We start from the raw sequence: 23456 nt of genomic DNA on the forward strand, positions 1-23456 counted from the left end.
TTAAATTTTATTTGTATTGTGCAAATCACAACATATATAGCAACACATTTTACATATTAAGGACCCTTAACCTATCAAATATGGGTCAGATTGATTTAGGACCGTGGTCACTACAGCCTGTAGAATCTAACTCTGGGAACAAGGAGCAGGGGTCAGTTATACCAAGCAGGACAAGATACAGCATCATTAATATGTAACTAATATTTCTCATTATTCAGTATCTACTGTGCAATGTGCATGTGATTAGCAGTAGAGCCATGTGTCTTATCCTTTCTCTAGTTTCAAAGAGGAATCATTAGAAAACTATAGAGGGACAGGAACTGGTCATGGTGGGTCCCATTCACACCAGTGGGGATGAAGTGGTTTGTGAAAGGTTTACATTTATACGTGCATCTTCTATAACCACACATACAAACTGTAAACTGTTAAATTCCAATTTGTGAGCATCTCCTCCTCTTGTTTTCCGGGAGCCCAGACTCCTCCAGTGAGCATGTTTTAGATTTTCTTTTTATTAATTCTTCAAATACACAAGTTTTAGAGCTCCTGACTTCAAGAAACACCTTGAATCAGACACGTACAGATCTAAGTCAACAGGAAGGGACAGATGTAACGTCAGTGTCAACTCATGTAGCTGAAGAGCTCTGAGAGTTGACATTGATACTAAGCAGACACACAATGTTTTCAAAGCTTGACAAGCTGTCAATCCTTGCTCACTGTTAAAAACATCAGTTTTTTTTGGGGGGGGGGGGTGTGTGTGATGGTATGAGGCCAAAACTACGCAAACATGAATTAGTGCAGCTACTGTTTAAATAGCATAGGTTGATTCATGGGCTTGAGACTTGACATTTGGCTCAACAACAGCGTCGCATTGGCACGCCAGGTTGTCTGGAAATCAAACAAGACAAAAACATGGATGTCAGAACAAGACTGAGAAAATATGTTCCCTTCTTGCATCATAAAGAGACACAGAAATTGTCTGTGTAATTTACAGGGAGACATTATGTGTACAGTTTATTTGAACAGCTCATGAATGCATCTTCTCCTCGTGTCAGAACACATTTCCAGGCGCATTACCACCCCATTACACTCTGACCAAACAAAAGCATGAAAGCTAATGTGACGGATCACCTCGAGTGAGCTTCCAGTCTGTACAAGTTGTTGTTCATGCCGAAGATAAATCAATGGAGATCATGTTTGATAGAAAGTTGGGGAAAATGGGTTATCAGCTCTTAAACACGATGATTTAACACCGACATAAGTGTTCATTAAACTGCTGCAATGTCAAGAAGGAAACACATGAGTTATATGGACTTGAGGTAGCATACAGATGTGGAACAAAATGGATGTGAGCCTGAAGTTGCCCAAATTATTGGCTAACGTGCAGTGCTCTCGGCGAGCTGTAATCTGGATCTGAACCTGAAGTGGCTCATAAGGTAAATGCTGAATATGGAACAAATAGCACAAAACTAATTCAGGCCACCTTTGCCACCTTTGGTTGATATGCAGCGTGGCTTCGGTTTACTTACTTACCCTGTGGTATGTGGGCCGTAGGTTGGATTTGGGCCTACATTCTTTTGCTATGTGCGCTGGGTGGTTTTCAATGAATTTGCCTGAAGTGGTTTTCAATCTTTTCATAAGGCACTGACACAAATATTTCATCGGATGAAAAGTTTGGACGAATAAATTAATCCTGCCACTCGGGGCCATACTTTGGGCAGAACTTACTCTTCAGATGTTCCACTTCTATGACATAAAATATGACTTTGTTCTCATCAAAGCTTTGTGTCAAACTGGAGAAGTCAGGTCTCTCCTCCGCCAGCCTGACGTCAGGGCTTACGGTCGGTATTAGCTCCAGGGAAGCAGTGTCACTGGTGACAGTTAAATCCGCAATTACGTGTATTTGTGCGTTTAGTAAATGGAACTGTTAGGTTCTTAGTGAAAGACAGTGGTCGTTGACTGGGGGAGTTCGCCTTGTGTTACACTTGTGATTGATTGCATCACTGCAGGGAAACAAAGTTGGGTGTCAGGGCTTTTATGGCCCACGACAGTACAATGGTGTTGGATTTCAGTGGATTCCTGCCCTTGGCCAGGCAGGTGATAATGGTCCACACGCACACACACAAACACACACACACTCACACACACACACACACACACACACACACACAAACACAAGCACACACACACACACACACACACACACACACTTTTTAAGTTACTTCTCTGGGGTGCAGCTGGTAAACTTTGGCTATTTTTGTGTGCGTAAAGACACAAAAAGTTTTCACTTTGAAGCATTGCGTATAAACGTTGCGTTAGAAAACCATGTGACATGATGAAACCTCCCATCCAGATGCCAGTCTCTTGGCTCTTGGCACAAACTATCAGAGGGCTGCTACCACACCTGTACTGACATCACCTCATTCCATAAGCTCTTATTTCGGGTCCACCATAAACACACTGAATGGCACGTCTCTCTCTCTCTCGCCCTCTCTCTCTATCTGTATGTGTGTGTGTGTGTGTGTGTGTGTGTGTGTGTGTGTGTGTGTGTGTGTGTGTGTGTGTGTGTGTGTGTGTGTGTGTGTGTGTTTACCCTCTCTCTGCTCTACACCGGGTCCTCCTGCAGCTAATTGCGGTTTCTCTCTCTCTCTCTCTCCCCTCATGAGTGACAGCGAGGATTTCGCAGCGCCCGGAGCGACGTCACACCAAGGTGGAAGAAAAGAGGACGAAGAAGAGGAAGAGGAGCACATTTTTTCCCTCCCATTATCATCCAAAGAAAACACATCGGCCCACAGACCGGTGGCACACTGCAGACAGCTACCTGCAGCCGGCGCGCACCGCCTCTCCAGCGAAGTTCATCCATGCGTCACGTCGGAGTGCGCAGAGAAGGAGCAAAATCCAACAGCACCACACACACACACCACGGTTTATTGTAATGTATTTGGGAAGCATCGTTTCTCCTCTTCTTAGTCTTTTATGTCATTTCATAGTTTAAAAACAGTTTAAAAACAGAAAGCAGGATCCGGGTGTCCTCCCAGCCAGAGTCGATCCGTGCGCCTTTTTCGTCCTGAAAGAACTTCCCTGCTTTGGCACTTCTCTCTCCTCCTCTGGAAACATGTGAAGCACCAGGACAGATTCCAGCACAACGACCATGAGGAGGTTAACCACACCTTTTGAAAGTGGACGTCTCTTCTTCTGCAGCCTCCTCGTTGAGATGCGCCGGACAGACCAGAAGTTGGATGATGAACCTTGTTTGCGCTTCCAGTGACATTTTGCTGAGTCGTATACCGTCGCAGATACAAGAGCCTCCTATGTGTTTCAGATGTGACCCAACTCTCTGCTGGCTGAGCTGAGTCACTTCAACACTTTTCTTTTCTGTGGAATCTCATTGAGGATTTGCAGCGCATCAACATGACTGTTATTCGCCTGTCGCGGATCCAGCTGGCACTGTTCTTCATCCTGCTCTGTCCGGTCAACATCATCGGACTGTGGTGGTAAGTGTTCCGCATGTTCTCCACGTGGGTGGAGGCTCTCCTGTCAAACTTGGATTTTTTAAATCATCTCAGATCCACTTAGTTTTGTTTCATTCCTGCGCGTAAACATGGTGCGTAATCATGTTTTCTATTCACAGAACCGGGTTTTCACCCAAATAACACTTATACCATTAATTGTTCACCCCTAATATTGAATTAAATAGTTAAACAAATTGTAAATATGCCTTTAACCTATAATTAACCCGTAATTTTTAACGAAATGCAAGAGGCCTGGTCCCATGGATGCCATTGAAATATTCCCCCACAGGTCACAGTTGGATCGGATAATGTGGGTGTAATTGCAGTGTGAGGCAGATTATTATTATGCTGCATCATTATGAGGCGTAAGGTGTTGGAAGAACAGCCTGAAGTAGGACAGAGGAGAAGGAGACAGAGAAACAGAGAGGGAGAGAGAGGGAGGGAGAGGGAGAGAGAGGGAGAGGTGTCTGCTGCTCATCGCCTGCAGTAATACGGAGAGGAGAGGGAGATGGTGTTGATGGTGCGTGTGTGTGTGTGTGTGTGTGTGTGTGTGTGTGTGTGTGTGTGTGTGTGTGTGTGTGTGTGTGTGTGTGTGTGTGTGTGTGTGTGTGTGTGTGTGTGTGTGTGTGTGTGTGTGTGTGTGTGTGTAGTGGGGGGTGGGGGGGTTCAGAGTGAGGAATGTCAGGTGGCCCTCTAGGCGCAGTGGATATGTCATCATAAAACAATCCATATAGACTCAGCTCCGCAAGGTGTGTGTGACAGACAGACAGACAGACAGACAGACAGACAGACAGACAGACAGACAGACAGACAGACAGACAGACAGACAGACAGACAGACAGACAGACAGACAGACAGACAGACAGACAGACAGACAGACAGACAGACAGACAGACAGACAGACAGACAGACAGACAGACAGACAGACAGACAGACAGACAGACAGACAGACAGACAGACAGACAGACAGACAGACAGACAGACAGACAGACAGACAGACAGACAGACAGACAGACAGACAGACAGACAGACAGACAGACAGACAGACCATGCAGACAGACAGACAGACCATGCAGATCTGCTGATAACATGTGGGTCTCTGTCTGTCTGTCTCTCTGTCTGTCTGTTTGTCTGTGTTTCTGTGTTTCTCTCTCTCTCTCTCTCTCTCTCTCTCTCTCCCTTACACACACAAACACACACACACACACACACACACACACAAATACACACGCACACACACACGCGCACACACACACACGCACACGCACACACACACGCGCACACAGTTTTTCTGCAAAGTGGCAGCGTCTGAATGTGAAGCTTTGTTTTTTTTCCCCCGGCGAATCCTCCCACTGTTCATTCGCAGCCCAGTCAAGGTCAATGTGGGATGCAGTGTCACAGTGGACTCTACAGTGCGTCCTTGTATGACTGGGAGATGAACTGGCAGCTTCAGACCATGTCTCTCCACATCTGTTTGAGAGAGGGACACACGGCCTGGTTACTCTGCTGAGTCTCCACTGGTTGATCCTCTCTCTTTGTGAGATCTGGGCTTTAAAATGCAACTGATCACATCACAATGTTATGGCAAAGTCGTTGAATAAATCCCCATGGATGCCAGACAACGATTGTACTGTGAGATTCTGCATATTGACATTTAAAATCAGAAATAACTGATCAGTTAACGTTACTGCCTGTCTGGGTCTGTTATGTCATCACTGTCCAAAACTTGTTTTTCTTGTCCAACCCAAAAAATGCAAGGCAGTTGTTTTAAGATGTATCCGCACCGGAGAGCATTTATTTTGCTAGGATTCTGTGTGTGGTGTGAAAAACACTAGGAGCAGTGTGGACGAGGAGCCAACGTGGAGAAGAAGAAGAATTTTCAAACGGAGGAACTAAATCAAATTAACCAGAGGGCGATGATCTGCTGCTGAGTTGTGCTTCCACCCAGCTGTGAAGGGAGAGAGGGAAAAAGTCTTTCCCCAGAGGAGTTACTGATTTATTACCCTGACGTCAAACACTCATTCAATTTGACTAAATCTGGTAAAAACCCTGTCGTGTTGTGGTGATAGAGTTTAAACCAATTAGAATTATAATTCAAGATAAAAAAATAGCAGGTTTGGTTTTTGAACAATTAAAACATTTCTTTACAAGCAAATGAGGAAAAAGGGAATTCAACAACAACTGTTCGAAATAAATGTAAAGCACTGAACTTGTATAAACATTTCATGGACTATACCTTGATTTTTATTTCCATATAGAATAAGCACAATCAGAAAAGAGGGTAAAGAAAATTTAAATTTGTCATAGTTTATGGATCTCAATTTGTGTATGAGCTTGTTTGAGCGAACAATTCCAATTGTGTAATATCACTATTGCTTTGGCAGCACACTCTACAGGACTTTTATTTTTACGATGGATGAAGAGAATCAGAAATCCTCAACTTTTCTTTTTTCTCCCCATTGGCATACGTGCTCATCTTCTTTCACTCACTCACTTGCTGGCTTATACCACTCGCTCGCCCAGACACCCAAGCGCACACATCCACGCACACACGCTCTCTCACGCACACACAACAGCACCCACACCTGCGGGTCTCTCCCATGTCTGCCAGGACAATGATGCTCTCTGTTGAAAGCCGCTGGACATACCAGCGTACATCTCTCCTCCTCGGTCCCATGCTCGCTCCTCTTGAACGTCTCTATCTCTGCCTGTCTTTAGTCCTACTTGTCTTTCGAGGGAAAATACCTATCACTGCAGATAGGTTGTCGCTGAAGGAAGAGCGAGAGAGAGAGGGGCAGAAAGTGGAAGAGATGAAATGAAGGGAGATAGCTGTCCTTTCAGAGCCCCTGCTGATTAGAGCGCTCTAATCATTTGGCCTGAGAGCAGAGAGCACGGCCTCCGAGGAGTGAGGAATGCCTTTGCTCTCTTATACTGGGTTTGACTGCGGTGCTTAGCAGGGCCAACCGCACTTTGTGTGTGTGTGTGTGTGTCTATGTGTGTCACCGAGCCCCAGTTTGGCGCACAGCCTGTCTGGAGCGTGTCACAGGACCACAGGTGCACACACACACACAAACACACACAAACCCAGTGTGTCTTTGTGCTGACGTTCGCTCCTTTTTGTATTTATGTGTATGTCAGTACAAATACATCTTGATCCATGGATGCTGGTTAATCTGTTCAACATGCACTCAGAGATGTTTAAAAAAAAAAGAAGCACATGTTCAGTCGTACACTGAGGGAAACGTATATGTACACACACACACAAACACACGCACACGCTCACTGCCATCATCACCAGAGGAGGGTTTCGCTGTAACAGATCTTATCTTGTCAGGTCCGCTCCGAGTCTGAAAAGCTAGATGTTTAATCAGGTTCAGGGAGATGGGCACAGATAAAGATTAAATGGCAACGATGTGGGTTTGGCACCAGGTAGGGATCTAAATTAAATGTGTTTGTGTGTGTATGTGTGTGTTGTGTGCAATCTTGCAACTTCGTAGACATTGATGCTGCAAATAGTTCCAGTGCTAAAAATATATAAAGGGCAGAGAGCAAGAAATAATCAAAGAAATATCTCATATAGAGGAACTGGCAAAGTAACATGGCTTTATGATAACTTTCAATATCATGGTCCTTGATGATTTCTACGTGAAGTATTGCTGCTGCTATCTGGAGGTTTGAGTCTTTTCCTGTTTTTCTTATTCCTCATGTAATTTAAAAGAATACAGAAACTTTCTGTTTAGTTTTACCTGTTCTCATTTGTCATACGGCCTTCAACAGTGAGTCAGCAAATATTCCCATCAAACAACAGGATAAATGATTGATTCCAGAAGCTACTGCTTGATTTAGTTCCATCTGAAATGGTTTCTTTTGTCCATGGTACGCAAACCATGACGTCAAAATCTACAGCGAAAATTACCCTTCAATGTCCTGTTATTGGCACGACAACCAAATCTAATCTATATCTCTTAAAGCCATTGATAATAAGGTAAATAGATCAATATCTAGAAAGAGGGAAAAACAAATCATACGTCAACTTTTCAAACTTACTGACAGACATCAGCCATAAAGGCAGTAGCTAGCATCTCTGACTCTGGAGAGGAGTGTTGAATGTGTTTACTGGTTTCTGCTGCTTCGGTGGTGGTGAGGCTGATCAGATCAGAATCCATCCTCTATGTGTCTTGGGAGTATTTATACTTTTATGAAGGCAGGTTTTATCTGATAACAATATGATCGCCAAATATTTATTTTACTGCCATGTGTAAATCAGGAATCTCTTTCAGTAGCTTATGTATCACAACTTTCTAAACTTTTAAATAGTGTTTGTAAGTTTTTCTTAAAGATAAAATATGAAAACAAGTCTAAAATGCCTAAGTGTATATATTTTAATGACTTGCATACTTACATTATCTACAATTTTATTCAAGGTCCATGCACGATGCAGGCTACTGTTTTCACTCACACCAGCCTTCATAACAACTCGTTTTCTCCACATTACATATGGAGGGCTGAGCTCATCCTTGCACCTTCCCAACCCTTCCGTGTCACATGCACGCCTCTGTTGATATAAAACAGTTTTCATCTTTTGGCCGCCAGTGCCGTTGGGTGTGTCGCTGTTATTACAACGGAACAAACTCTGGATTTGGTTTTTCTTATGTGAAATTGGTTCAGCGTCGGTTTCCCGCTGGTCACACTTTATTGCCACTGTTTAAATCGGGTGCGCTTGCGAATTATGAGTTGTGAAATCTTTTATTGCATCAGAATTCCATTGCACCAAACCCCCTTGTTCTACACGACGAAACACAACAGGACATGTTTGAAAGTGATCAACGTGTCCCGGGCTGTGGGGTCAGGGAAACAGAGGAGCTGTTGTTGATGACACTCTGACCCCCCCACGCTCCTCGCACAGGGACACCGCGTGGCAAGGATTCTAAGTCTGTTCCCATCCATCTCCGAAATGAGTTTGGCAGTGGAGACGCATTTTACATATGTTTTTATTTTCTTCCCCATTTCATCATCACCTTGCTTATCTCTTTGTATCTCATTATTTCTCCCTATCGCACATTCAAACCTCCCCCACCCACTCATTTTTCTTCTCCATCTCTCCCCGAGCTGTCTCTATTTGTTCCTTTTCTTTTTCTCTCTCTCGCACGCTGGCGTCTCAGACTCGCGCTTGTCGTGACTGTCTTCATCTCCGGCATACTTGAGGGATTAAGGAGGGATGAAATTCACTCGTTCGTGGGCGGAGTGAAAAGAAAGAAGGGTCCCGTACAGTACAGCACTTTATCTATGGTGCCGTGACATCCTTTATGAAACCTGAGGTCGCGCAGCAGCGTTTAATCTCTTTCTGACCCAACTCAGGGCCCAGAAAACACAGAATAAGGCGCCTATTTATAAAATCTTAATTTGAGACCTCTTGTTTTCTCAATTTTTGCAGCTCCAGTGCATTATGAACGACCTCTTTAAACAATTGTGAAACCACACCGATAAGATCGTGTTTACTTTTTTTAAGCAATTAAGAGGAACCACGAGGTGAAGTAGTTCTCGATTGGAGAAGCTGTTAAATTGTTGCTGGTGATAACGGCTGATAATCCTGATATCAGTCCTCTTTTATCTCTGACTGCACGAACCTCTATCTCTACGTTTGCACTTGTATCTTTACCAAAAACTTTTCACCTGAGAGAAATGTTTCCTTAAATCTCCTGATAAAATCACTGCCTGCACATCCTCGTTGGTGCATTATCTGTTATCTGCACCATACATGACGGGCTGAGGAACAGTGCCACCTCACATGGGACGGATCTGATTACAGTCTGACTTTGAAGTTTCCTCCTCACACAAGTGGATGTGAGCTTTTATCTGCGCTGTAGCTGATGCACCTGCTCGGAGAAGTGTGTGCATGCAGGATAGTGTGTGCGTGAAGCATCTTTATCTAATTATTTGAGCTGTAAGAGGGTCCAATGATCTGTATATGATACAATAGGGTCAGTGCACATTAGAGTAGATCCACTTTCACTGGGACTCCAGTAGAAGAAGAAGTTTAACACAGTTTCAACTTTTTCCTGCAGCAGTTTTCCAGAATCAAAATTAGAATCACCTTTATTATCTTTATTTACAGGAATATTTAACCTGATTTTACATTTCTCTCAGTATAGTAATATACATAATAAAACACCAACAATAACAACAAAAAACCGAACAAATAAGTTAAAGAATGGTACAAAAATACTTAGATGGTCCTGAGTTGGAGAATATGCAGCATATTGGAAACACTAATGACCAACGCACCAACACACAGTTTTAAGTCCATGACAAATGATTCTGCTCTATTAGTGTACCTCACATGTCTCTCTCTCCAAACAAGGGCAAGAATGCAGCGGCACCTTCACTCATCCTATCATCCAATAAATTACCCCCCATTTTTGGGTATATATCCAGCGATATGCTTTTCCACCCGAGTTCACTTTGCTTTCAGCTTCACGCCCACATTTTCATTCCCATCCTCACTGTGCCTCATCTCTAAACCACTGAGGAGTATTTTCTTTGTGATACTTGTCTCCGCCTCTCACTTTCAGACGGCGACACGGGACTAAGAACAAAACTCCATCCTGTACGATCACTAGTTTTACAACTCTACACCTCCCATTATAAAACAGCCAGCCTGGCTTTTGTGAGCTGCTGACAGAGCTGGCTTCCCAGAGATGCCGCTGGCACATGCACACGCATAAACACACACACACACACATACACACACACACACACACACACACACACACACACACACACACACACACACACACACACATACAGACACGCACATACAAGACGATTCTCTTTCTCACGTCCATAAAATTTGAAGATTACATAGAAATGACACTTGGATGCGTTGACGTCAGTTTTACTTTCTCTGAATCTCTCTCTCTTTCTAACACACACACCCACACACTTACGCACACACACACGTATGTAAACCCAAACACTTCCTGATGGAAATGGGTAGATAATAAGTGGTTGTTGAGAGGGAGTGTGTTTTGCTAAGTATTGTGCATGTACCTGCTAATCAACAGGTACAGACTGTCTGTATGATCTAATTATCTGGGTGGCTAACCCCCCTTCACACACACACAGACACACACAGACACACTCACCCCACACATACAGTTATGTCTCCATGGTTACATACTTAACACTTACCTATATTAATTTCCTCCTATCTGCCTATATTTTTTGAAGACAAGTCCCCATATGACTGTGTAATTAGTGCAAGTAATTTAGGTCCCCACAACATGAGGAAGACCTGGACCACACACACACACACACACACACACACACACACGCACACACACACACACACACACACACATACACACACAGAGAGAGAGAGAGAGAGAGAGAGAGAGAGAGAGAGAGAGAGAGAGAGAGAGAGAGAGAGAGAGAGAGAGAGAGAGAGAGAGAGAGAGAGAGAGAGAGAGAGAGAGAGAGAGAGAGAGAGAGAGAGAGAGAGAGAGAGAGAGAGAGAGAGAGAGAGAGAGAGAGAGAGAGAGAGAGAGAGAGAGAGAGAGAGAGAGAGAGAGAGAGAGAGAGATCACCTGTATTGATTTAAATACAACATTGTTTCCATAGCAATGTTGTCAATACACTGTCAATGATCCTGGAAACAGTGGGTGTACCTGGAGTGTGGATAGAGCCTTATGTGTTTAATATTTTTAAGATCATTTGAAGATTATACACATTAAACACCAGCTATCAAGGCTGATAATGTGGAATTAGGAAACTCCACTCCTTATCTTCAGACAAGTGGAATTAACGAAACGGGTTACAAGGAAACCATAACTTGTAATCGACGCTCTCTTCCATTGTCATTTACGTAAGCTCTGGTGGGTAACAGTGTTTGTTTGCTTCTGGGTAATACTTTCCATGCTGCTACTGGCAAAGAGCCTGACGCAAGATTCCCAATGAAATATGTTTCCATCCTTTCATGTGCCGGCATGTTAGTCTGCCATATAAATAGGCTAATTACAATAAAAATAGATTGGTTCAGAACTTCAGAAACAACGGGATGGAGTGTACGAGGATGAACGTGCATGTGAGGGGGGGGGGGGGGTCACACAGGAGTGTTTGTTCTGCTTCTTAAAACAAGCTCTCGAAGCAGTTGACAGATACCAGCGAGTGGGATTAACACACACAAGGCTGAATGAGAACCTATGAGGCTCTGGCTTTCTCTCGCTCTGAGTTCCCTTCAGACTCCAATTCCACTAAAGTTGTGGATCAGTTATGGCCTTAAAGTTGTTGATTCTCAGCAGATGTGACAGAGTTAATAAAAAAAAAGGGTGTGAGGAAAGTTGAACACGCATAACTACCTAATCATTTACTTGACAAATGACTGTTTGTTATGGAAAGAATGGAAATGAAGGCATATTGTAAACCCCTCACATTATGACACTGAGAGTTTGAATAAACTATTTATCTTTATTATATACACTCATCTGTCAAAGCTGCTGAGGAGGTCCGCAGTCTGTATTGATCAAATGCAAGATATGTGTACATGTATTTTTTTAATGTTTTAAATATTTGAAGTACACGAGGCAGGCTTGATTTATCCCGTATGCAATTAAATACTGATTTACTGTAATGTAATATGTATGCTTTTCTTTGCGATGGGTTTAATCTGGGAAGAACATAAGGAGGCCCGGTTGTGTGGTTTCAGCAGTGAGGTTCTTAACTTCGGCAAAAATCTCCAGAGAAGCTGTATCATGTGGAATCTAGAAAGTCGGCCCTCTGGTTTACCAAAAATCAACTTAACGTCAAGATGGACTGTAAACGGCCTGTCTGCTAAGAGGCTTCCAACTGTGGGCCTTCCAACTCCGGGAGGACCACACACTTCTTCCCATCTGTGCATGTGACAGGAGGAGATGCCTCTGGGAAACTCTGCTCCCTTGTCTCCCATGTTTCTGTTCCAGGAGCACATTGTCGCTGAGATGTGGTGGGAGGAGTTGGCAGGCACAGCAGCCACAGGGGGAAAAAACTGAAAAATGTTGGTTTGCGGCGGCTGATGAGCGCGGCCGCATTGTTTACTGTGCGATTTGGGTTCGAACAGGTGTTGCTGGAGTTATCGTTTCACTCTGCAATTGTTCTCTTCCCTTCGTTTTACATTGTTTATGCTTCGGCAGGGCGGTGGGCAGTCCGCTGGTGATGGACCCAAACAGCATCTGCAGGAAGGCCAAGCGTCTGGCGGGGAAGCAGGCCGAGCTGTGCCAGACTCAGCCGGAGATCGTCAGCGAGGTGGCCAAGGGCGCCAGGCTCGGCGTGCGGGAGTGCCAGTACCAGTTCAGGTACCGCCGGTGGAACTGCACCAGCCACAACAAATACTTCGGCAAAATACTGCAGCAAGGTTAGTAAACGAAGAATGCTTGATGCTATGAAATCTTTGTGTCTTTCCCTTTCCTATCTGCACTTTGCTCTTGCTCGTCCATCCCTTCAGTATAAAGCTGTAGCATCCAACTTGTTCGCTTTTTTAGAGGAAAGAGTGCAAACGTGGAAGCAGCACGTGGTTCTGTATGACAAGAAACACATATAGCACCTATAAAACTCATTAATTTACATATTATATCTCAAGAAATATGCTGATCTGTGGTTTTGCAGCATATTAATATATATGTGTATGTATTGATTTCAACAACAAGGCAATTGTGCAAAATAGGCTTAAAAAAACAATAATTTAAAAAGAAATTAAAAAGAGTTATAATTAATAGAGGTGGAAAAATAAGCATATCCCAAAAGATTCCTTTCAACAAGTCACATCAGTTGTTTGGATTCGGTGACAAAGTGAAAACCACAGCTGGTGATTCTCAGATTTCTGACCGCCGATCTAAACGATCTGATCTGATCTGATGGAAGAGAAATGATTTCCCATAACCACCGTCACTCTCTCCACCAGTTCGACCAAAACTATTTCACATGATTTTGAGCCCATGCATAAAAAACAAATTGTCATGTCCTCATTTTTCCAACTGCGCCTGCCGACGGATCTGAACTCATGACCTCATGACCGCAGCCGGCGGCCTTACGTCAACCTGAGGTCAGATCCCTGTCTGATGGCAGCTCAACAGACAAGGGCAGCTGTTGTGTTTCAGACGAGACGTATTCACACTTGACTGACTCTCGTCTTCATCAGATCGGGCACGCTTGAAATGATCAACTAACATCTTAACATCTCTCCTAAGATCTCCTGACATCTTCCTCCCGCTCTTTGAAGTCTGTAATATAACTGATGCTGGGTCAGTGCTGGGTCTTCTGCAATTACTGTGTTGGTTTTTTCTCTCATATGATTAGATTCATAGAGAACTGCCTGTGTCCTGTTGGAATGGTAATACAGAGGACTTTCATCTGTGTGTTTAGTCAACAAACAGGCAACAGCTAATATTTTAACTCAATAAGTCTTAATATGGCCACAATAAAAGTATTGAAACTTTTAATTTTTTTTTAAGATTTGTGATTGATTCTCGACTTCAGAGCAGGCAAACAAGATTCCAAGTTTCCATATGGAAGTAAAACACTCAGACAGACAAGCAGAGCAACAACCATACATATCTAAATATCACTTTATAAGTGATGGTGTCACACTACAGTGACAATGCAGAACCTTGTTTTTTCCAATCTCCCTGTTGTCGACCTACCTCTGGCTAATCGGCCGGACCATAGTCAGGAAGCACAGGGGAGACTTTGTGTTCTGCCCTCGAGCCAAAGTTTGCACAACACAGGAACTTGGGTCTTGTAGAACTTGTAGTTCACTGTTCACACCCTGTTAAGTTCTAAAACTGGGTATTTAGAGATTACGCGAGTGGCCTACACTATCGTGAGCAATTAAACAATTGGATCGCTCTGCAATTACCCCGCCTAGACACTAGTTGGCAGTATGGTTTCTATGCCGATGTGTGTGTGCTTCAAACAAACCGAACGGATACATCTCTTATTAGTGAAGCCAAACCGTCTCAAAGGCCCCCTGGTGGCTGGCTGCAGTGTAGGTCATCAACCCTGCCTCCTCCATTCTGGTGGATGGGACAAAGGCCAAACTAAAAAGTCAAAGTATACGTCAAATATATTTTTGAGGCTGAGACTGACTCAAAATCTGTCCAGTACGTGTATTGGTGGGACCTTGTTACCACAGAACCATTATTGCTTTTCGTTTGGACAAAAGCAAAAATCTGGTCCCTGCAATCAAACCCTGAGACCTGAGCATCTTTTTTGGATTTCGACAGTAGATCAATCTTTGTCGGTAACTCATGCAGCTGAAGTTGACATGTTTTAAATGCATGTTTTTTTGTCTCTTATTTCATCTGAATTTATGACTCTACCAGTGTTGCCAGTGTCTCTGGCAGAGAAACAAAGGAGAGAAAAAGGAATGAAGACAGAAAGAGGGTAAGAGTGAGACAGAGGGAAGGAGGGCAAGAATCTACCAGTAGGAGACAGACTAGCAATTAATCATAAATTCCAGCCTGTCTACACGGGAGGCCAAAGTGCCTCTCTGTTTTGAAGTCTTTGTCCTCAATTACCTGGATCTGCTCTTAATGGCTGTTTATCATGAACTACCAGTAAACGTCACAAATTAAAGTGCCTTTGTGTTTAATGGACTCTCTCTTTAAGTGCTTTACTTAACCTCATTGACCTCAGTTTGCAGTTTTATGTGATTATACACAATTATTCTGATGACAAAAGCTTTTCTTTGTTGAACAATGAGACAATCCTGACGAGAGCGGATGCAGTCCGCTGTCTGATTATCCCTCTCCGTGTCCATGCGGGTGGCGGGCAGACACAGGATATTTCATTGTGCACTTATGACGGGGTTACTCAGTGACACACGCCTCCAAACTCTGCGGTGAAAACACAGCCACAGGGTGTTTGGGTCTGGAGAACAACCAACACGGGCTGCACCACCTTCTTTCTGTTTCCACACTCTGGAGAAATATCTCCAGGCTATCAGGCAATCTTCAGCCATTATTCAAACATAAACCTGGCTGCACTTGTGTTGTGCCGCGGGTTCCCCCAGAAGATGGGATTCGCTGTGTGGCGCGGGTGCACTGCTGTGTGTCAACGTGTGTGTCTGACTGAGGAACAGACTGTGTACTGTAGCTTGTCAGTTGAGGAAAAAGATAAGTACAAGTGATTCCGCTTTTTATGACTGTACAGCTAACAAGCATGGATGTGTGTGTGTGTATGTGTGTGTGTGTGTAAGTGTGTGTGCATGCGAGTGTGTTTTTGTGTGTGAAGTCTATCATGTGAATGTGACTGTGTGTGTTTGCACATATGTGTGTGTCTTTATGCGTGTGCATGTACCACATTCCTTGTTTTGGATGATTAACATGATAACGGATATATTCTATATCTAGCTGCATGGAAAATAAACACAAACACACACACACACACACACACACATAGACTCACGCACACATTTCTCACCTCATATGCCTTCACTCTCACCATATCTGTGTCTGTGTGCATAAGTGTGTGTATAAGTGTGTGTTTGTGATTTTGCGTGTCCGAGTAATTCCTGTTTTGGATGTCGAACATGATAATGGAGACATTGTTTATACATTTGCTTTTCTTTGCTCTTCTTTATATATATCTATATATTTATCCACCTGCATGGCAAATAAACACACACACGCACACACACACTCAGACACACGCATAGATGCATGTGTGTCTACGTGTGTGTTGGTATAATAGGGGTTTTAGAGGATTTCACAACATTCTGAAACTCACATGTGTGAATGAATGAACATGTCGACACAAGGATGACAACTTATTATGCCTCGGAATCAAAATGTTCTCTCCTCTGGACATGAACCTCTCAGGTACAGTTGGCTCCGAAGCACAGTTGAATTTGTGCTTTCTTGTCATTAAGTGGGAGCTAGTATCATCTGCTGCTTGATCTCTGCTCTGTTTAAATAACACACAGAGCCTGGAGCAGTCATGCCTGGCAGTGTGAGCCAGCCAGCATACTGCAATGCTGGTAATCACATAAGGGATGCTGCGGCTTTTCTTTTGAAAGTGAGATTGTGTATGAATGTGTGTGTGTGTGTGTGTGTGTGTGTGTGTGTCTGCTCGTGTGTTTGTGTGTAACACCGCACTGCTGTTGAATTAACAAGAACTTTCGCTCTGGGCCTTACAATGGTTGCACATTAATTAAATCAGTTATTAATCATACATTTCAGATATTTCTCTGTAATGTCATTCAAAGGTAGACACACACATGTATAAAGACATGTATACACATGTTCACAGCTTCACACAGATTGTGTTTTCCTGTTCTATATGTAACTGGCAATTATAAGAAATGGAGAGGAACTACTATAGGCCTCTGTGTGATTGACAGTGTGCAGTGGTGAGTCTCCCTGACCTGATAATGGAAGCATTCTTTATGGTTTGATTCCGTGTTACAAACCTGGTAGGTACACCGGGGGTGCTGCACATAAAGTGCTGATCGAGTCTAAATACACAAAACAATAAATATCAGGATGTTGTGTTTTGGCATCGGTGAGATAAGGGAGCTACTGTGGGTTGGTTTCAACACCTGTGCATCACTTTCTGCAGAACTCTGTTTGTTTTAGTCCCATTTGTGAGCGGGGGGGGGGGGGGCTGGAACCAATCCCAGATCAACACAACCTATTCCCCATGCAGGGAACAGGGGACTTAATACATGTGAATGCAAATAGTTTTATGTTTCCAATGCAGAGATCATATTCAATACAAGCAATCTCTTAATATTGAAGTTTATGGATTTCTACACCTGGGATTTCCACCCTGTCCTCAAACTCTGATACTTTGGCATTTGACTAGACGGCACCTGATGTGATCATGGACACAGAGATGTTTTCTCTGCGGGTGTCGGCAGATGAACCAGACCTCCCTCTATCTTGGCCTGAAAGTCAAACCATTAAAAGAGTATGTGCTAATTCTTGCAGAAGGGCCTTGTGGAATTAGAAGCAGACGGAGACAGGCCCAGACACCGGCCGTGGCAGAGGATCGGTTTGGAATTCATGTCTCGGAGGAAGATATGAAACAGGGCATTTAAATCATCAGATTTGTGATCTCGCTTCTTTTACACGTAACAATACTTTCTGTTTTCTCTGTCTCTCTATTTATTAACCCTCTGCACTGTTGGTCTTTCTCTGTTCACTTCTCATAGGATCTTATTTTTGCTCAAAGTCAGCAGGGAAAAAATCAAATAAAGTATTGAGACAAAATTAAATATATGTCAAGTGACACTTCCCTCATGCAGGTTTCCTTTATGAAATGCTATGTCGCACACCAGGGCATCTGAGGACATCTGGAGAGGCTCCCAGCTTGTTTGGACACAGCTCGTGTTATTATCACCACATTGTTCTAATAATGACTTGTTGTGCTGATGTTTTACACACGTGTCTCTGAATAACTCCAGGGATAATTTAAAGGAGAGACATCTCGGTTTCTAGTGTGTCGCTCATATGAAAAACGTTTTCTGCTGAGCAGCACCAGAGAGGTGTGGTCTTTTTGAGGCTATGCACGTACACACACACACGCACAAACACACACACACACACACACACACAAGCACACACACGCACACATCATTGACTTAAGTCCCTAAAGGAGCAGAACCCATGGAGACCCAAATTGTGTCTCCAAAGTAACACCATGATTAGTGTCACTATAAACTCCCCACTGTGATATGAGAATAAGTACAGACACACACACACACACACATACACACACACACACACACACACACACACGCTTGTAGAGACTCACTTACACAGTTTAGCCTGGCATCAGTCAGAGCCAAACCTAAACAAACGTAAACCACAAGATAAAAAACATTAAACAAACAGTGTATTTTTTGAAATGTCATCAATGTTTGATATCTACATAAACCAGTTCTTCTCAAACGCACGTTCGGACTCACATGCACGCACACAAACTTGCACAAATTTGCCTGCAGTAGAGACATCTCTGGGTGTCGGGGTGCACAGCTGGTATTGATATCACGGCGCGCTGGGGTGTGCAGGTTTTGTCGCACGCCATCTCCCCTCTGTGTGTGTCTGTGTGTGTGTGTTTGTGTGCGTGCGTGTGTGTTACCATTCCTAATGAATCCCATTCTCTGAATCATGCGATATGGAGTTGGCAGTGTTGACGGTGGTGACTGCACGCTCACCGCCTTCCAGCTCTTTAGAAATAAAAGTCCTCTGCTCAGTCTCCACACACACAAACACAAACACACACACACACACACACACACACACACACACACACACACACACACACACACACTGGCTGAACAAGTGGCTGTTCTTCGCTCTTCACTCGCCCTAATACATTTGTTTTATGTCTTTTTTTGTCTTTGTGTGTTTAAGACACAAATCTTTAAACATGTCACAATCAATGCACGTCTCCTCTTTTAAAAAGGTTCAGTAATTTCCCAGAACAGCTTTTTAGCAAGTGTTTCTCAAACAGGGATAAAATTGTGCGTTTTTAGGGACTATTTACAGCAGCATGCACTCAATGTTCTAGTGCAGGGTTATACAGCTTTAACAGCAAGTGGGCCAAATGGGAAAATCACTGGAGGTTCTGGTGCCACACAGAATATTAGTCAACTACTGTCAACAAAGAATTCTTATATTAGCAGATTTATCACTACATGGTATAAACTAGTGACATGCATTTATATAATCAATTCCAGCAGCCGTCATTCTGTACAAATAGTAGGAAAGCTAATGATGAAGGACTGATGCACATGGGCAAAATGTCACATTCCTCCAGAAATTTTGAATAAATACAACAAGAGGATTAGAGTAAAACAGTATTCATTGAATTGAAGAAGCTCAGACAGAGCTTTCCATCCACAAAGGAATGGGTAACAGTCAGTGGGGAAAACTAGGCAAACAAAGAACGGGAGCAGATAATACGAGGCTGCTCAGAGATAATGTAGTTTTATTATTCTACACACATATCCACCTGATTTGAGGACCATAGTATTCTGGGGGATAAAAAATTTCAAAAGGGCCGTTTCCAGACTGCAGGCGACTTGTTGAACAGGCCGGCTCTTTCATGGCAGCAGGACAGTGTTGAGTCAAAGGGGGAAATCATCTTTATTTTTCAGAAACAGTAACAACAGCAAAGTGAATTCATTTGAATGCCTCTCCTTTGTTAAAAAGAGAATGATGGAGGGTGTTGTCTTGTTTCAGCCCAGCAGGTCTCTCAGATTCTTTCGCTCTTTCCTTGTCGAGCGAATGACAACAGCAGCAATAACTGAGAACAAAGATGTGTTGAACTGAGGCTGAGCACCGGGCTGAGGCCACCGGCGAGGACAGATGATCAATTTGCAGTTGTGGCAGGACGCGCCTTTTGCCAGGAGGGTTAAGCTCTGTGCCCAAAATAAACCAGCAGCTGTGGTGTGTACATGAGTGTACGAGTGTGAGACTGCATGTGTGTGTGTGTGTGTGTTTGTGTGTGTGTGTGTGTTTGTGCATGAGAGAGAGAGAATTAGCCATCCTCTCAGCACTACAAATCCAGTGGCGCTTGAGATTGCAGTAATGGAACCAGGAGTGACACAAAGGTGCTTTTATCCCGTTCCATGCAGCTGAGATATTGACGGGCTGGATGGAGGGACACATGCCGGGATGAGGAGAGGGATGGAAACAAGCTGCTTGCACTCAGGGCCGCTCTCTCTCTTTTTCCTAGTTGTTATCCCTCGATTGATTGTGGAGGACACGCGGGACGATCAAATAGAAAACACCCCCCCATGTGTCAGTGAAAAAAGACAACAGATGTCCAGGTGTGATGTGGTGAAATGTGTGTGTATGTATCATGGAGATGTACTGTCACTGTTTCATAATGAGGATATAGAATCTTTTCAAGTTTTTGACCTGCAATTTGAATGAAGTCCATAATATGAAATGATGAACTTTGTAAATAAGTGAAAGGTGGTTCCAATCCTTCGTTTTCGAATGTTGGTGGCGGCCTGTTTTAACTTAGATTTATCACTTAAATAATTATATTTCTTAATAATTAAACCTTTCTCTTATTGGTCTCTCTCTCTCTGCAGATATCCGGGAGACAGCCTTTGTTTATGCCATCACGGCGGCCGGGGTGACCCACGCCGTGACCCAGGCCTGCAGCATGGGCGACCTCCTGCAGTGCGGCTGTGAGGCCACCAGGAACCGGGCGCCGCCGAGGCCGCTCTTGCCCTCGCCCTCCTCCTCCTCCTCCCCCCCTGGGGATGGAGTCAAGTGGGAATGGGGGGGCTGCGGAGACGATGTGGAGTTCGGTTATGAAAAGTCGAAACAGTTTATGGACGCCAAGAGGAGGAGAGGCAAGAGCGACATCCGGACGCTCATCGACCTGCACAACAATGAGGCCGGGCGGCTGGTAAGTTTCAGAAGGAATTCCAGAGTGTGCCTGTGTTTATTTTATTTTTGTTGCATTAATATTCTGAATTAGTCGAGTTAACAATACATTTATCATACACATTAATGTAACATCATTCAAACTATTCATTCTACCACAACTGGGCTCAACCCAGGGCTGATGTTTCCCTTCAAATTAGCACCAGAGCTGCTACTCGCCCTCTGGAATACTTTTCATTCCACGAACACGCAGGAGAGAAAGACATCGCTCCCGGCCAGATCCGTGTAGCACGCCGTAAGCCGATATTCTGACAAGAATCAGGTTTCTGAAACACAAAAACAAGAGCGTGCCACACATTTTGTTTTCGAGCCTCCGAGGCAGGTAGCTCCTAACGTTTCCAAACCCCTCTGTTCACGTTTAAAGTTCCTCTTTGTAGCTCGTTCGAACCCTGGATGAGTTATAGACCCGACAAGCTACCAAAAGAACAGGGGGGGGGATAAAGTATCAACTCAGATTAAGTTAATTATCGTGTTTGCTCAGACAATTTATAGTTTTGCTCCGAGATCACATTTGGTTTTGGCTGTGAGTGTTTTGTTGATGTCAGGTTCAGCTGCAGCCACCTGCGGAAATGTTGACACACGTACGAGTGAAACACCGAATTATAAAGTTCACTTGGGTCGGGGTCAAAGGCAGGTAGAGAGAAAGAGAGAGAGAGAGAGAGAGAGAGAGGATTTGGGAGATCGTCCATGCATGCACGCCTACTTGTACGCACACTTTGCAAATATGTGTGTTTGTGTGTCTGTGTGTGGGTGCATGGGCAGGTGTGTGTGTGTGTGTGTGAGTCTGTGCATGTGCGTGTGAGCGTGTGTGATGGGTTAATTATGTGCAGTATAAGTGAATGATCTGTTGTCAAGGCTTGTTAGATGTAGGAAGGCCGGAGGCAACGTGGAGGGAGGGGGGGGGGGCTGTGGAGCTAAATTCCTTCTGAATAGCGTCTGCTTTTATCTTACCTATCTATCAGTGTGTGTCTGAGTGTGTGCACGTGTGTGTGTGTGTGTGTGTGTGTGTGTGTGTGTGTGTGTGTGTGTGTGTGTGTGTGTGTGCATGTGTGTGTGTGTGTGTGTGTCTGAGTGTGCGCACGTGTTTGTGTGTGTGTGTGTGTGTGTGTCTGAGTGTGCGCACGTGTGTGTGTGTGTGTGTGTGTGTGTGTGTGTGTGTGTGTGTGTGTGTGTGTGTGTGTGTGTGTGTGTGTGTGTGCGTGATCCGGTGGCTTTGTCTGTGATGTATCATAAAAACATACTAATAAATTACTTCTTTAGACCCATTTGTCAAAAGCCGTTCTTCACTGGAGGGTACAAGGTTAAAAGTCTCTTTGCCCCTTTTCTTTCAGTTTGATCAACCCTCTCTCTCTCTCTCTCTCTCCATTCTTTCTCTCCACCTGTTTGCTCCCCCTCCACCCTCTCCCCCTCCCAGGCGGTGAAGCTCTACATGCGGACCGAGTGCAAGTGCCACGGCCTGTCGGGCTCCTGCACCTTGCGCACGTGCTGGAAGAAGATGCCTCACTTCCGCGAAGTGGGCGACCGTCTGCTGGAGCGCTTCAACGGCGCCTCCAAGGTGATGGGCGGCAACGACGGCAAGACCCTGATTCCCGTGGGCCAGAACATCAAGCCGCCGGACAAGCAGGACCTGATCTACTCGGACGAGTCGCCCGACTTCTGCCTGGCGAATCGGAAAACCGGCTCGCTGGGGACTCGAGGCCGCATGTGCAACAGCACGGCCATGGACATCAGCGGCTGCGACCTGCTGTGCTGCGAGCGCGGCTACCGGGAGGAGACGGTGGTGTTTGAGGAGAACTGCCTGTGTCGGTTCCACTGGTGCTGCGTGGTCCAGTGCAAGAAGTGCCTGGTCCGCAAAGAGCTCAGCCTCTGCCACTGATGAACTGAGGTTCTGAGAGTTGTCAGACGTAGTTCATTATAATGACTTCTGTTGCTTTTGGAGGCGCGTGCTTTAGTTTGGCCACAGTGTGAAAGAAGGATTTGGGTTTTTTTGCACCAGTTTCAATCAGAAAATGCCCCCAAAATTAACTTCCAGATGGTGTTTGACTTCCAGAAAGCAGGAGATAATGGAAGGTGCAGGAGGTCAACACAACCACACGGCAACCAACGGAGAGATGGACAAAAAGAAGACAAATAAAGAAATGTTTCTTTTAAGAACTACCTATTTTTTTATTTTTCTTGTTTATGAAAAAGGACCAAAGAATGTGAAACTGTGTGTTTTCCATCTAAATGAAAGGGGAAGGTCGATGCCAGGAGGAACCAGACATGACCAGCTACCTTCTCCTCCTTCCACAAGTTCAACCAGCGTGTCATGGATCCGCCTCATTTAATTGTGCATTTCCCGATGAAAACAGTTAGTCTCATGGTTTTAAAAAGTCGTGCACGTACTGGTATCTATCTGCCTAAGCTGCAGCATCCCAGAAAAGTAATGGATCATTGATTTCTGCCTGTTCACCACCAGTGTAGCTGCAACTCCATATTTTATCATTCCAAAAAATCTTGCAAACTG

At 44.3% G+C, this 23456-nt stretch overlaps 1 protein-coding gene across 1 annotated transcript; it reads left to right on the plus strand.

The window, feature by feature from the left end:
- The first annotated feature begins 3408 nt into the window (after positions 1-3408).
- On the plus strand, positions 3409-22826 carry wnt6b (wingless-type MMTV integration site family, member 6b). Its single transcript, XM_061088712.1, has 4 exons — positions 3409-3491; positions 12677-12897; positions 20590-20912; positions 22365-22826. Exons 1-4 carry the CDS (start codon positions 3409-3411, stop codon positions 22824-22826), a joined length of 1089 nt encoding a protein of 362 aa, XP_060944695.1.
- The last annotated feature ends 630 nt before the right edge of the window (positions 22827-23456 follow it).

Source organism: Limanda limanda, chromosome 16 (assembly GCF_963576545.1).
Source record: "Limanda limanda chromosome 16, fLimLim1.1, whole genome shotgun sequence".
NCBI classification, from domain to species: domain Eukaryota; kingdom Metazoa; phylum Chordata; class Actinopteri; order Pleuronectiformes; family Pleuronectidae; genus Limanda; species Limanda limanda.

Coding starts and splice junctions, on each gene's coding strand:
- wnt6b (XM_061088712.1), top strand. CDS start 3,409: ATGACTGTTATTCGCCTGTCGCGGATCCAGCTGGCACTGTTCTTCATC. Junction 12,898..20,589: donor CGGCAAAATACTGCAGCAAG/GTTAGTAAACGA, acceptor CTCTCTCTGCAG/ATATCCGGGAGACAGCCTTT. Junction 20,913..22,364: donor ACAATGAGGCCGGGCGGCTG/GTAAGTTTCAGA, acceptor TCCCCCTCCCAG/GCGGTGAAGCTCTACATGCG.